Genomic DNA, 15,726 nt, shown 5'->3' on the forward strand with positions numbered 1-15,726 from the left:
CAAATGCCACCTGTGCCGAGGTTGAGACACCCTGTACTGGACCAGCTGTTGGCCCTCTGGCCCTAATTTCGCTTTGCTTTGTTTCATCACAGAACTTGTCACTATCATGCTCTATTTTCTAATTTATCTACCTGTTTATGGTCTGTCCTTCCTCAACTAGAATGTGAGCCCCCTGAGAGGAAGGGTCTCCTCTGTCTTGTTAGACCACCTGTTCCCACCTCTTAAACCACTCCCCGGTGGTAACTGGGCTCTCCCTAAATATTTGTAGAATTAATAACTAAAAGGATACTTTTCTCAACTGTCTTGGCTGTGGGTTCACAGTACTGAATGAATAATTGGGTCTCAGTCTCGACAGCAAGCCTGGGTTCCTGTTCAAGTGCAAGATCCCTTCTTAGCCCCGTGCCCCCCCCACCCACACCCCACCTACCCCAGCAGGAGGGCAGCCTAGAGAGGCTGTGACAGTAGATGGGGTGACAACGGACACCAGATTTTTTTTTTTTAAGTTTTTATTTATTTATTTTGAGAGAGACAGAGACAGTGCGAATCGGGGAGGGGCAGAGAGAGAGGGAGAGAGAGAATCCCAAGCAGACTCCACAGTCAGTGCAGAGCTCGATGCAGGGCTCGAACTCACAAAACCACGGGATCACGACCTGAGCAGAAACCAAGAGTCCGACACTTAACCGACTGAACCTGACCACAGGCTCCCTGACCACAGGCAGATTTAAGTTGAATCTTCTAAGCATTGTACAAGCTTAGAAGCTGGAGTCCTCTCTACAAAGGCTCTCCACATGCCACAATCAGCAGGATTTTTTATTCTGCTTAGAAGGTGAATGTAGGGTCTTTCTCTGATGGGTGCATGTCTGTCCCTTTTCACGTCTGCCCTGGCAGCTCAGTGTTACTCAAGTTCAGCTTTTCCTCAGGCCCTCCAGGCACCCTCTGCAGGTACCACCTCTGGAGGGCAGGTCTTTAGCTTGAGGTCAGGTGCTGCTGCTGCTCATTGGAAGTGGGTAGACAGAGAGGCTGAGTCTCACATTTCTGAAATCATTGGTCTACTCTCAGTGCATCCCCACCAACACTTAGCATTAAGCACCTTTGAATCTTTCGTAATCTGATGGATGGAAACTAGTATCCCAGTGTTGGTTTAATTTGTGTTTTTCTTCATTAATAACGAGTTTGAACAGCTTTTGTAACTTTGGTTTTTCTCTCTGTGAATTGGCTGGTTATATCCTTCATCATTTTCCCCGTATTGTATTTCCCTTCTTATTCTTTTTTTTTTAATTAGTTTTTTTAACGATTTATTTATTTTGCGAGACAGAGACAGAGCGTGAGCAGGGGAAGGCAGAGAGAGGAAGACACGAAATCCAAAGCAGGCTCCAGGCTCTGAGCTGTCAGCTCAGAGCCCAACACAGGGCTCGAACCCATGAACTGTGAGATCATGACCTGAGCCGAAGTCGGATGCTTCAAACACTTAGATCCTTGTCTGCTTTCTGTGTTGCAAACATCTCCTGTCATTTGTCTGTTAACCTTATTTATAGTGTCGGCAACTGAACAAAATTTCGATTAAATGAAACCCACCAATTTTTCATCTTAAATTTTATGCTTTTGAGATATTGTTTAAGACGTTTTACCATTGCCACAGAAATGTTTTTTTTACATTTTGTACTGTTAGTGTAACTTCCACATTTAGGACTCTGATCCATCTGGAGCTCACCTTTATGAATGGTGTAAATTGGGTCCTGGCTTAATTTTTTTTCATATGGTGACTCAGTTCTCTTTTCCTGTATTATCTGTAGTGCCCTCTTTATCATTTATCAGGTTTTTATATATACATGAGTCTCTCAGGGCAGCTGCGTGGCTCAGTCAGTTACATGTCTGACTCTTATACCGACTCAGGTCATGATCTCACAGTTGTGGGATTAAGCCCCACATCGAGCTTGGCACTGAGCATGGAGCCTTCTTAAGATTCTCTCTCCCTCTTTCTCTGCCCCTCTCTCCCCTAGTACTCTCTAACTTGCTCAAAATAAATAAATAAACAGCAAAAAAAAAAAAAGAAAGAAAGAAAGAAACCTTTCTACATGGGTCTCTCTCCACACCCCCTTTTCCACTCCATTGGCTTATTGGTCTGTTCTTGGGACAAACTATTATGTATTGCGGTTTTGTAGTTGTATTAGTTGTCCAGAGCTGCATAACACAGACTGGAAAAAATATTTATTTTCTCAGAATCCTGGAGGCTAAAAATCTGAGGTCAAGGTGTCAGCAGGGTTGGTTTTCCTGAGGTCTCTCTCCTCGGCTTATAGATGCCCGTGACTTCACATGGTTTCCTCTGTGTGTCCTTCACATAAGGACAGTAGCCATGTTGGATTAAAGCCCAACCTAGTGGCCTCATTTTATTTATTTGTTTTTTTAAATTTACATCCAAGTTAACGTATAGTGCAATAATGATTTCAGGAGTAGATTCCAGTGATTCATACCCTATAACACCCAGTGCTCATCCCTTAGTAAGTGACCTCCTTAATGCCCATCACCCATTTAGCCCATCCCCCTCCCACAACTCTTCCAGCAACCCTGTTTGTTCTCTGTATTTAAGAGTCTCTTATGTTTTGTCCCCCTCCTTGTTTTATATTATTTTTGCTCCCTTCCCTTATGTTCATCTGTGTCTTAAATTCCTCATATCAGTGAAATCATGTAATATCTGTCTTTCTCTGATGAATTTCTCTTAGCATAATACTCTCTAGTTCCATCCACATAGTTGTAAATGATAAGATTTCATTCTTTTAGATTGCTAAGTAATACTCCATTGTATATATACCACATCTTCTCTATCCATTCATCCATCTATGGATGTTTGGGCTCTTTCCATATTTTGGCTATTGTCAATAGCACTGCTATAAGCACTAAGGTGCATGTACCCCTTTGAAACAGCACACCTGTATCCCTTGGATAAATATCTAGTTGTGCAGTTGCTGGGTCATAAGGTAGGTCTATTTTTAATTTTTTGAGGAACCTCCACACTATTTTCCAGAGTGGCTGCACCAGTTTGCATTACTGCCAGCCATGCAAAAGAGATCTTCTTTCTCTGCATTCTTGCCCATGTCTGTTGTTGCCTGAGTTGTTAATTTTAGCCATTCTGACTGGTGTGAGGTGGTATCATTGTGGTTCTGATTTGTATTTCCCTGATGATGAGTGATGTTGAGCATTTTTTCATGTGTCGGTTGGCCATCTGGATGTCTTCCTTGGAGAAGTGTCTATTCATGTCTTTTGCCCATTTCTTCACTGGATTATTTGTTTTTTGGGTGTTGAGTTTGATAAGTTCTTTATAGATTTTGGATACTAACCCTTTATCTGCTATGTTGTTTGCAAATATTTTCTCCCATACCATCGGTTGCCTTTCAGTTTTGCTGATTGTTTCCTTTGTTGTGCAGAAGCTTTTTATTTTGATGAGGTCCCAATAGTTCATTTTTGCTTTTGTTTCCCTTGCCTCCGGAGATGTGTTGAGTAAGAAGTTGCTGCGGCCAAGGTCAAAGAGGTTTTTCCTTCTTTCTCCTTGAGGATTTTGATGGCTTCCTGTCTTACATTTAGGTCTTTCATCCATTTTGAATTTATTTTTGGATATGGTGTAAGAAAGTGGTCCAGGTTCATTCTTCTGCACGCCTCTGCCCAGTTTTCCCAGCACCATTTGCTGAAGAGACTGTCTTTATTCCATTGGATGTTCTTTCCTGCTTTGTCAAAGATTAGTTGGCCATATGTTTGTGGGTCCATTTCTAGGTTCTCTGTTCCGTTGATCTGAGTGTCTGTTTTGGTGCCAGTACCGTACTGTCTTGATGAGTACAGCTTTGTAATACAGCTTGAACTCTGGGATTGTGATGCCTCCAGCTTTAATTTTCTTTTTCAGGATTGCTTTGGCTATTCAGGGTCTTTTCTGGTTCCATACAAATTTTAGGATTGTTTGTTCTAGCCCTGTGAAGAATGCTGGTGTTATTTTGATAGGGATTGCATTGAATATGTAGATTGCTTTGGGTAGTATCAACATTTTAACAATATTTGTTCTTCCAATCCATAAGCATGGAGCATTTTTCTATTTTTTGTGTGTGTCTTCTTCAATTTCTTTCATAAGCTTTCTATAGTTTTCAGTGTATAGATTTTTCACCTCCTTGGTTAGGTTTATTCCTAGGTATTTTATGGTTTTTGGTGCAATTGTAAATGGGGTCGATTCCTTGATTTCTCTTTCTGTTGCTTCGTTATTGGCATATACAAATGCAACCAATTTCTGTGCATTCACTGTATATCCTGCAACTTTGCTGAATTCATGGACCAGTTCTAGCAGTTTTTTGGTGGAATCTTTTGGGTTTTCCATATAGAGTATCATGTCATCTGCAAAGAGTGAAAGTTTGACTTCCTTCTTGCCGATTTGGATGCCTTTTATTACTTTGTGTTGTCTGATCACTGAGGCTAGGACTTAAGTACTATGTTGAATAACAGTGGCAAGAGTGGACATCCCTGTCATGTTCCTGACCTTAGATGGAAAGCTCTCAGTTTGTCCCCATTGAGGATGATATTCCTGGTAGGTCTTTCATATGGCTTTTAAGATCTTGAAGTATGATCCTTCTATCCTTACTGTCTTGAGGGTTTTTATCAAGAAAGGATGCTGCATTTTGCCAAATGCTTTTTCTGCATCTATCAAGAGGATCATGTGGTTCTTATCCTTTCTTTTGTTAATGTGATGTATCATGTTGATTGATTTGCAGGTATTGAACCACCCTTGCAGCCCAGGAATAAATCCCACTTGATCGTGGTGAATAATTCTTTTAATGTATTTTTAGATCTGGTTGGCTAGTATCTTGTTGAGGATTTTTGCATCCATGTTCATCAGGGAAGTTGGTCTGTAGTTCTCCTTTTTAGTGGGGTTTTTGGTTTTGGAAAACAGGTAATGCTGGCTTCATAGAATGAGTTTGGGAGTTTTCCTTCCGTTTCTATTTTTTGGAAGAGCTTCAAAAGAATAGGTATTAACTCATCTTTAAATGTTTGGTAGAGGGACGCCTGGGTGGCTCAGTTGGTTAAGCGTCCGACTTCAGCTCAGGTCACGATCTCGCGGTCTGTGAGTTCGAGCTCCGCATCGGGCTCTGTGCTGATGGCTCAGAGCCAGAGCCTGCTTCCGATTCTGTGTCTCCCTCTCTCTCTGCCCCTCCCCCATTCATGCTCTGTCTCTCTCTGTCTCAAAAATAAATAAACGTTAAAAAAATAAAAATAAAAATAAATAAATAAAATAAATGTTTGGTAGCATTCCCCTGGAAAGCCATCCATCCCTGGACTCTTCTTTTTTTGGGAGGTTTTTGATTACTAATTCAACTTCTTTACTGGTTATGGGTCTTCAAATTTTCTATTTCTTCTTGTTTCAGTTTTGGTAGTTTATATGTTTCTAATAATTTGTCCATTTCTTCCAGATTGCCCATTTTATTGGCGTATAATGCTCATAATATTCTCTTATTATTGTTTGTATCTCTGCAGTGTTGGTTGTGATCTCTCCTCTTTCCTTCATGATTTTATTTATTTGGGTCCTTTTTTTTTTTTCTTTTTGATCAAACTGGCTAGGGATTTATCAATCTTGTTAATTCTTTTAAACATGGTTCTTGGAAACTGGTTTCATTGTTCTGTTCTACTGTTTTTTGGGTTTCGATAGCATTGATTTCTGCTCTAATCCTTATTATTTCCTGTCTTCTCCTAGTTTTGGGTTTTATTTGCTGTTCTTTTTCCAGCTCTTTCAGGTGTATAGTTAGGTTGTGTATCCGAGACCTTTCTTCCTTCTTTAGTAAGGTTTGGATTGCTATATACTTTCCTCTTATGACTGCCTTTGCTGCATCCCAGATGTTTTGGGTTGTGGTGTTATCATTTTCATTGGCTTCTATTACTTTTTAATTTCTTTAACTTCCTGGTTAACCCATTCAGTGTTTAGTAGGATGTTCTTTAGTCTCCAAGTATTTGTTGCCTTAAGTTTTCTCTTGTGGTTGATTTTGAGTTTCATAGTATTGTGGTCTGAAAATAGGCACGATATGATCTTGATCTTTTTGAGGGTTGATTTGAGGGTTGATTTGTGTCCCAGTATGTGATCTATTCTGGAGAATGTTCCTTGTGCACTCAAGAAGAATGTGTATTCTGCTGCTATAGGATGAAATGTTCTGAATATATCTGTTAAGTCCATCTGGTCCAGTGTGTCATTCAAAGCCATTGTTTCCTTGTTGATTTTCTGTTTAGGTGATCTGTTCATTGTTGTAAGTGGAGTGTCAAAGTCCCCTACTATTATGGTATTATTATCAATGAGTTTCTGTAGGTTTGTGATTGATTTATATATTTGGGTATTCCCATATTTGGAACATCTTTGTTTACAATTGTTAGATCTTCTTGGTGGATAGACCCCTTAATTATGATATAATGCCCTTCTTCATCTTTTGTTACAGGCTTTACTTTAAAATCTAGGTTGTGTGATATAAGTATGGCTACTCTGGCTTTCTTTTGGTGACCATTAGCATGATATATGGTTCTCCATTCCCTTACTTTCAATCTGAAGGTGTCTTTAGGTCTAAAATGGGTCTCTTGTAAATTACATATAGATGGATCTTGTTTTCTTACCCATTCTGTTACCCTATGTCTTCTGATTGGAGTGCTTAGTCCATTGAAATTTAGAGTGAGTACTGAAAGATATGAATTTATTACCATTATGTTGCCTGTGGAGTTGGTGTTTCTGGTGGTGTTCTCTGGTCCTTTCTAGCCTTTGTTGCTTTTGGTCTTTTTTTTTCCTTTTTTTTTTCTTTTTTTCATCTTTTCTCCCCTCAGAGAGTCCCCCTTAAAATTTCTTGCAGGGCTGTTTTAATGGTCACAAACTCCTTTAGTTCTTGTTTGTCTGGGAGACTTTTTATCTCTCCTTCTATTTTGAATGACAGCCTTGCTGTATAAAGAATTCTTGGTTGCAGGGGCACCTGGGTGGCTCAGTTGGTTGAGTGTCCAACTTTGGCTCAGGTCGTGATCTCATTGTCTGTGGGTTCGAGCCTCGCATTGGGCTCTGTGCTGACAGCGCAGAGCCTGGAGCCTGATTTGGATTCTGTGTCTCCCTTTCTCTCCGACCTCCCATCTCTGGGTTTCATCCCTCCCATCCCTCCTCATGCTCTGTCTCACTCCATCTCTCAAAAATGAATAAACGTTAAAAAAATTATTTTAAAAAGAATTCTTGATTCCATATTTTTCTGATTCAGCACATTGCACAGTGGCAATATATCCTGCCACTCCTTTCTGGTCTGCCAAGTTGCTGTGGATAGGTCTGCTGTGAACCTGGTCTGTCTTCCCTTGTAGATTAAGGACTTTTTTCTCTTTCTGCTTTCATGATTCTTTCCTTGCCTAAGTATTTTGTGAGTTTGACTATGATATGCCTTGTTGATAGTTGGATTTTGTTGAATCTAATGGGAGTTCTCTGTGCTTCCTGGATTTTGATGTCTGTGTGTTTCCCCAGATTGGAAAGTTTTCTGCTATGGTTTGCTCACATAAACCTTCTACCCTTTTTTCTCTTTCTTCATCTTCTGGGACCCCTATGAGTCAGATGTTACTCCTTTTTAATGAGTCACTGAGTTCACTAATTCTTATATCGTGCTCTTTTGCCTCAGTTTCCCTCTTTTTTTCTGCTTCATTATTCTTCATAAGTTTGTCTTTTATATTGCTGATTCATTGCTCTGCTTCATCCATCCTTGCCACCATGGCATCGATTTGAGATTTCATCTTAGTTATAGCATTTTTAATTTCATCCTGACTAGAGTTTACTCCTTTTGTCTCCCCAGAAAGGGACTCTGTGCTTTTTTCAACCCCAGCTACTATTCTTATTATTGTGATTCTAAATTCTGGTTCAAGCCTCTTGCTTGTATCTGTTGATTAAGTCCCTGGCTGTCATTTTTTCCTGTTTTTTCTTTTGGGGTTAATTCCTCTGTTTCATCATTTTGAAGGAAGAAAAGGAATTAATGAAGTAAAAAAAAAAATTTTAAAAACACATAAAAAACTAATAAATGATGCTAGATCCTAGGTGTGTTTTGGTCTGGTTGTTGAAAGCTTGATAGATTAGAGAAAAAAGGGAAAGATAAGAAAAGGAAAAAAAGGGGGGGGGGGACAAAGCTTTTGAAAATTTAAAAAAATACAATAAAATAGAATAAAATGAAATGATGAAGGTAAAAATAGAATTAAAAAATTTACAAAGAAGTAAAAAATGTAGTAGAGAAAAATCTTTTTTATAAAAACAGAAAATAAGGGGTGCCTGGGTGGCTCAGTTGGTTAAGCAACCGACTTCAGCTCAGGTCATGATCTCACAGTTCGTAGGTTTGGGCCTCACGTCAGGCTCTGTGCTGACAGCTCAGAACCTAGAGCCTGCTTCAAGTTCTGTGTCTCCCTTTCTCTCTGCCCCTCCCTTGCTCGTGTTTTGTCTGTCTCTCTCAAAAATAAATAACAAAAATTAAGAAAAGTCCAATTGGAATTTTTATTTAGGTTGCAATGAATTTATAGATTAATTTGCAAAAAAAAATAACACTTCTATGATATTAATTCAAACCCATCCAAGACCATGGAATATCTTTTAATTTACTTAGATATTCGTTTTTGTACTTTATTATTTTTTTAATGTTTATTTATTTTTGAGAGAGAGAGAAAGAGCATGAGCAGGGGTGGGGCAGAGAAAGGGAGATGCAGAATCCGAAGCATGCTCCAGGCTCCCAGGTGTCAGCACAGCCCGACATCAGGCTCGAACTCACAAACTGTGAGATCATGACCTGAGCTGAAGTTGGAGGCTTAACCCACTGAGCCCCCCCAGGCACCCCTCCTTTTTGTACTTTAATAACAGTTTCAATTTCTTTCCTCATAGAGACTTTTGAATTTTTTGCTAAAGTATATCCTCACTAGATTACATCTGGTTGCCAATGTGAATGGTAATTTATTTTCTATCACATTTACTAATTGATTATTGCTAAAAATGCCATTGATTATTATAAGTTGATTATTGTATATGGCAGCCTTATTAAACTTTAATTAGTTTGCTTATTTAAAATTCTTCCAATTATATAGTATATTGTCTGTAAATAATGGTAGTTTTTTTCTGTTTTTTCAATCCTTAAATATTTATTTATTGATGTATTTATTTGTTTTATAGGTATGACAACATCACTAGTACTATGTAACAGTGTACTGGATAGTATGAGTCTCTGTTTTGTTCCTACTATTAGTTATCTATTGCTGTGTAACAAATTACCTCAAGACTTAGAAACTTAGGGGTGCTTGGGTGGCTCAGTCAGTTGAGCGTCTGACTTTGGCTCAGGTCATGATCTCATAGTTTGTGAGTTCAAGCCCCACATCAGGCTCTCTGCTGTCAGCTCAGAGCCTGCTTCGGATCCTCTGTTTCCCTCTCTACCCCTCCCCTGCTCACTCGCTCTCTCTCTGTCAAAAATAAATAAACATTAAAGAAAATATTTTTTAAAAGACTTAGCAGCTTCAAAAAACAATGAGCATTTATTATCTTGCATGGTTTCTGTGGATCAAGAATTTGGGATTCGCATAACTTAGTAGTTCTGGCTGAGGTCTCTTATAAGGTTGAAGTCAGTATGTCATCTGGGGCTGCAGTCATCTGAAGGCTTGACTGGGTAGGATCTCCTTCCCAGGTGACCAGCTCACATTGTTATTGACAGGAAGCTGCAGTTCCTCACCCTGTAGACATCTCCAGGGGACTTCTTGAGTGTCTTCATGACATGGCAATTAGCACCCAAAGTGAGGGATCCAAGAGACTAATCTATAATAGAAGCCTCAGTGTCCTTTATGACCTAGACTTGGAACTCATACTCCACATTTTACACAATATCCCACTGGCCACATGAGTCAGCCTTATTGAATGTGAGAGGGAATGACATGACAGTAAAAATATCTGGAGGCAGGGGTCATTTGGAATCCATTTTCGGGGGTCTGAGAGGCAAAGCAGTCTTAAAGAAAATACTTCTGGTTTGTTAAGAGTGATGATTGTTGTAAATTTTGGATATATGGCTTTTATTAAGTATGTTCCCTTCTCTTCCTGGTTTGTTGAGAGATTCTGTTCTTTAATGATAAAAAATGAAGACAGAGGTCAGTGGGACAGCAGCCTGACAAGCAAATTACTTCTGACAAACCTGTGGGGCACCTCGGTGGCTCAGTCAGTTGATCGTCTGACTCTTGATTTTGGCTCCTGTCGTGATCCCTGGGTCATGGGATTGAGCCCCAAGTTGGGCTCCATGCTGAGCATGGAGCCTACTTAAGATTCTCTTTCTCTCTCCCTCTGCCCCTCTCCCCCGCGCGCGCTCTCTCTCTCTCTCTCTCTCACTCTCACTCTCGCTCTCTCTCTAAAAATTAAGGGAAAAAAAGTTTAGTTGTGACAAGCCTGCATGGACAGAGCCAGCTTTGGATCTCTCCTTGAGTCCTGTGTGATGAACAAGAGGCATTGGTCGAACACAAGCCTTTCTTGGCTAAAGAACTCTGGAAAACAGTATTTTTTGCCTTGGGGAGATTGTTGCATCCATTCAGGTGTTTCTTTTTCCTTGCAGTGCCCAAGACAAAGATTTTGGCCACTGGAGGGGCATCTCACAACAGAGACATCTTACAGGTATGTGCTGGTAGCAGGCTAAACAGAAGGGCCTCTTCCATGTCAGTTATTTCTAAGACCCAGACACTGTCTAGTAAGGACTGCCTCTTCCCACTCTTGCAGATGTCTGACCATCAGGCTATCACATCTTAAGGCTGCCAGTATCTTACTGGGACATTGAGCATTTTTTGATATAGCCTGAAGCTGTATCAACTATTGACTTGTAATATACCTGTCTTAGGTAAGGTTCTCTTGAAGAAGAGCCTGAAATGGGAATTCTCTCTAAGTGGGTTGTTGAGAAGGTGCTCCCAGAAGAAAGAGAGTGAGGGGTGCAGGTAGGGCAGGCGGAAAAGATAAGCAAGAATCTGGTTTTGGCTTTAGCTCTATCCCATAGGAAAGATCTGAAACATGATCTGTATGGCAGACATGGTTCCACCTTGGGTAAGGGGCCAAGTGGCTACCCTGGAGAGAGGTGAGAACAACCCTCCTATGAGGGGCAGCCTCTGTTCAGCTGAGAACAATTCCTTTGAGGAGGGGCAGCTGTGAGTCATTAGCAGCTGATACAGCATCTGGGGGAAGGATGCACACCAGTCCAGTAACGGGATTCAGATGGGGCATCAGTGGCATTCACTATATCATCTCTGGTCAACTAAGACTCCCAAGTCTTTTCCATGTGAACTTCTCTTAGTATAGGTCCTCCGTTTTAAATTTATAAAATTTATTTTGGGGACCTAAATGGGAAATTTTACCCTTTTCCCTATAAAACATGCCTTTGTTAGTTTGGGTTTGTTTGGTCTTGTTGATATTAGTCTGATACCCAGCCATCTCCACCTTGGCCATTGGCTAAGCATACTTCCTAAATCTTCCTTCTTGTCTTTGATAAAATGGTTAAATAGTGCAGGGACAACCTGGAGAGCTGTGGCTCTCCACTAGAGATGCCCCCCCCAGGTCATCCTGACTCTATTATTACCAGGGTGGTATGGCCAACTATACTTCTTTAAGGCAGTAGAGGTGGACTGGAAGGCATCAGAAGACACATGAGGAAAGAGAGCCTAGAAAATGCATGTCATTGGGGTGCCTGGGTGGCTTTGGATTTTGGATCTCCCTCTCTCTGCCCCTCCCTCGCTTGTGCTCGCTCTCAAGTAAATAAACTTTAAAAGGGGGGTGGCGCCTGCGTGATTCCTTTGGTTAAACATCTGAGTTTGGCCAAGGTCATGATCTTGTGGTTTGTGAGTTTGAGCCCCGCCTTGGGCCCTGTGCTGACAGCTCAGAACCTGGAACCTACTTGTGATTCTGTGTCTTCTGCCCCTCTCCTGTTCATGTTCCATCTCTCTCTCTCTCTCTCTCTCTCTCTCTCTCTCTCTTTCTCTCTGTCAAAAATTAAAAAGGAAGGAAGGAAGGAAGGAAAAAAGGAAAAATGCATACCAAAGTGTTCGTATTCCCTCTGAGGAACAACTTACGACAGTAAGAACCTCTGTCATTTCCAGGTACTTGCGGATGTGTTTGGCGCCCCAGTGTATGTCATAGACACTGCCAACTCTGCCTGTGTGGGCTCTGCGTACCGAGCTTTCCATGGTAAGTCGATGGATGGGGAACAGAGGCTTCTGGAAGAGTTGGGGCACTGGCTGGGCTGAGGAAGATAGAAAGGGGTGATGGGCAATCCCAGTCTTAAGGACATTAGAGTCTTGGGCTTTAGTTTCATTTTTCTCCCTCCTAGCAGGTGAGAACTAACCCAAACCTTTTGTTCCTTTATTCTGTTCTTAAAAAGTAGGGAAAGAAAAGTAGGTTTCTAACTGAACGAGGCTTGGTCACAGTCAGGTTCAGCACAGGGACATTGGGAAGGGACACAGGACGTGCTTGAGAGTGCATGGGCAGGGGTCTAGACGGCTGGTGGGCAGGAGAGGTGGATGAAGTCCAGAGCCATTATTTTCAGCAAATGCAGGAAGTGGAGACAAAGATGAAATTCAGAGCCAAGCAGTCCAGTACCCTGGACAGCTCCACAGGGGGCCATCTATGCGATGGCGGCCTCTCTGAAACTCGAGATAATGAAAGAATCTCCCTCATCTAGGCGGGTTCTTGTGGGAGCAGCCCATGCCCACAGTGGCCCCATTTAGTCAGTTTGTCCGGTCCTCTGCCTGCTCGGACTGCTCTTCCAGCTGCCCATTTACCTCAAGGGCTCTCTTCCCTCTAGCGGTTCCATTCTTCGGGCATTTACTCTGAACTTTTTAACACGCCTGTTTAAACTTACGTTTTTCTGTCAACATCGAGAATTAATCAGGGACTAGATCCTTCTCTTAATAATTAACCGCTTCCTCCTTTGTCCCTTCCCTCTCCGCCCTGCCCACCTCAGCCCACATCATACCACCTCCTGTGTCAAGATCACTGGGCAGTTTACTTCCAGGTTATTTTTTTAATTAAACCTCTTTTCATGTTGGCTTTTATTTGCACCTCCCTATGAACTTCTCTTTCTCTCTCTTTTAATTCCTTGTAATTTCTTCTTCTTCTTCTCTTCTTTGATAGTTTTGTTGGAATATACCACCTAGATAAGTTTAAGAAGAAATTCAGTAGGTGATCATTTTGGAAGCCTTACATGTCCAGCATGGACTTTATTTCCCTCTCCAAAAGAATGCTACCTTGGCTAGGCAAAGGACCCCAACTTCAAAATACTTCTCCTTAGCATCTTGAAAATACTGTTCCATAATCTTTCGGCATTTAGCGTTGCCCATGAGGAGCCTGGGGCCTACTTCCTGCTCCTCCTGCTGCTGAAGCAGGAAAGGAGCTGCCTACTTCGTTTCTTTCTTATTTTTCCTTTTCTTTGCCTATTTTGTTGCCAGAGGTCACCTGGGGTACTGCCTCACTCTGCCCTCCAAAATCAGAGCCTGAGCTAAGTCCTAGCACACCAGTCCTCACCCTGAGGTATATCAGCCACTTCATGTCTATTTTCCCCAGCTGCATCCGGGATGAACCTCACACATAGTCAGTCTCTGGGTGAGTGGAGAGGGGACCAGTGTCTTTTGATTGGTCTCCGTGCTGGCCTCCCCACCACTCATCCCATTCCCTGTTCCCCTGCAGCTCTGAGCTGGGATATCCCAGCATCTGGTTGGAAACTGGGCCACATGTCTTCACTGGACCCTCCCTCACTCATGGTGGTCCTGAGTTTCCCTGTCAATCTGATTCTACTTCTTAAATTGCCTGGAAAGTCCTCACTTTTCTTGTCCACCTATGGCAGCCTTTCCTCTTCTCCAGGCCTGCACTCATTTACTTGGTGAGCATTTATTGAGTGCTTCGGGTATGCAGGTGTGTGCTAGGCACCAGGGCTCTTGTGGAGACCCAGTCCCTGGCCTCGCAGAGCTCGGGCTCAGCAAAGGAGGGACCTTGAATCTGTAGCCAGAAATGGTAAGAAGTGCTCCGTGGACAGCAGATGGTACTTAGGGGTGGAGGGTTAGGGAGCCTCCAAACAGGTGACATTTTTAGCTGCAGCTTGAGCCGGGGATGGCTTCAATGCGGTCAGTCATGAGAGTGGAGGCTCGTGAGGGAGGAGGGGCAGGCAAGCCCTCCTCTTCTGTCAGGTGCCAGGTGTTAGCTGCCCTGCGGTGACACGTGCTGTCACAGTGAGCAAGACAAACCAGGCCCTGTTGGGGAGAGGTCTGCATGTGAAATTTCTCCTTTCTCTCTCTCTCTCTTTTTTAAATGTTTATTTATTTTTGAGAGAGAGAGAGAGAGAGACAGAGTCAAGCAGGGGAGGGACACAGAGAGAGGGAGACACAGAATCCAAAGCAGGCTCCAAGCTCTGAGTTGTCAGCACAGAGCCTGACACAGGGCTCAAACTCACAAAGCACGCAATCATGACCTGAGCTGAATTTGGAGGCTTAACCGACTGAGCCACCCAGGCACCCCTTCCCTTATCTCTTTTTATTTTATTTTATTTTATTTTATTTTATTTTATTTTATTTTATTTTATTTTTATTTATTTATTTTTTTTAATGTTTAATTATTTTTGAGAGAGACAGAGACAGAGCACGAGCAGGGGAGGGGCAGAGAGAGACAGAGACACAGAATCTGAAGCAGGCTCCAGGCTCCAAGCTGTCAGCACAGAGCCTGACACGGGGCTTGAACTCACAAACCGTGAGATCCTGACCTGAGCCCGAAGTTGGACGCTTAACCAACTGAGCCACCTAAGCACATCTCTTCTCCCTTTTTTTAAAACAGTTTTGTTGAAGCACAATTTATATGACATGAAAGTCACCCAACTTTAAGTGCACAGCTCAGTGATTTTTTAGTCAGTTGATTGAGTTGTGCTACCGTCACCATAATGCAGTTTTAAAATATTGTATCACCCCAGAGATACAATGCTATTTTCAGTTAATGTCTTCATTTGCAACATGCACTGATGTGAAATGAGCTTTTCTTCCAGGCCTTGCAGCTGGAACAGACGTGCCCTTTTCAGAGGTTGTGAAGTTAGCCCCACCTCCCAGATTAGCTGCTACCCCAACCCCAGGAGCTTCTCAGGTGAGACACCATCAGAATTTGGTCAGAGCCTTTGCGTCGTGAAAACCGACTGGTTAATCCAGTTAGTCCTGAACAACACAGGTTGAGGGGCGCCAGTCCTCTGGCAGAGATGAAAATGCACATATAACTTTTGACTCCCCCAAAATTTAACCACTAATCTGTGAGGCTGAGATTACTCTTTGGAGTTTAACCCAGTTGGGGTGAGGGGGCCGGGCCTTTAATACCTCACGTTGATCGATCTCTGCATGCAGGCCACCCCAGGATGGGGTAAGGCAGCTCTCTGTAGCCAAAGCAAACCCCAGTGGGGACTGTCAGCTGAGGGCTGGGAGAATAAGTTCTTCATTCCTGAAGGGCAGTCTGTGTGGTATGCCAGGCCATCTGTGACACCTGTGTTCCTGCTTGCAGAAGGTTCCTGCAGCCTAGGAGCAGGGCCGAGCAGACGGGGCGTTATTTCTCATCTAGCAGGCAGCGTGAGCTTCTTGCTTGCATCAGATTTCCTTGGCCCTGAAGTGCCACGGGATGATGTGGGGTGGGCCCAGGAGCATCCAGAGCACATGCTGTGTCTGTGTCACAACTGAGTGACCCCAAGGTTA

At 42.5% G+C, this 15,726-nt stretch overlaps 1 protein-coding gene across 4 annotated transcripts in view; it reads left to right on the forward strand.

Annotated features, from left to right (window-relative positions):
- XYLB (xylulokinase) overlaps positions 1–15,726 on the forward strand; it is a 70,167-nt gene that overhangs the window by 37,126 nt on the left and 17,315 nt on the right. For 3 of the 4 annotated variants that reach the window (XR_007155571.1, XR_007155572.1, XM_047874632.1), the window contains exons 16-18: positions 10,587–10,645; positions 12,112–12,199; positions 15,039–15,133. Coding sequence is in view for 2 of the 4 variants with exons in the window: in XM_047874632.1 (XP_047730588.1) it covers positions 10,587–10,645; positions 12,112–12,199; positions 15,039–15,133 (242 nt within the window). In the remaining 2 variants the exon portion in view is untranslated. The remainder of the gene's footprint in view (positions 1–10,586; positions 10,646–12,111; positions 12,200–15,038; positions 15,134–15,726) is intronic. The other variant, XM_047874633.1, reaches the window with a different exon arrangement.

The sequence above is a fragment of the Prionailurus viverrinus genome, chromosome C2 (assembly GCF_022837055.1).
Source record: "Prionailurus viverrinus isolate Anna chromosome C2, UM_Priviv_1.0, whole genome shotgun sequence".
Taxonomy (NCBI): Eukaryota; Metazoa; Chordata; class Mammalia; order Carnivora; family Felidae; genus Prionailurus; species Prionailurus viverrinus.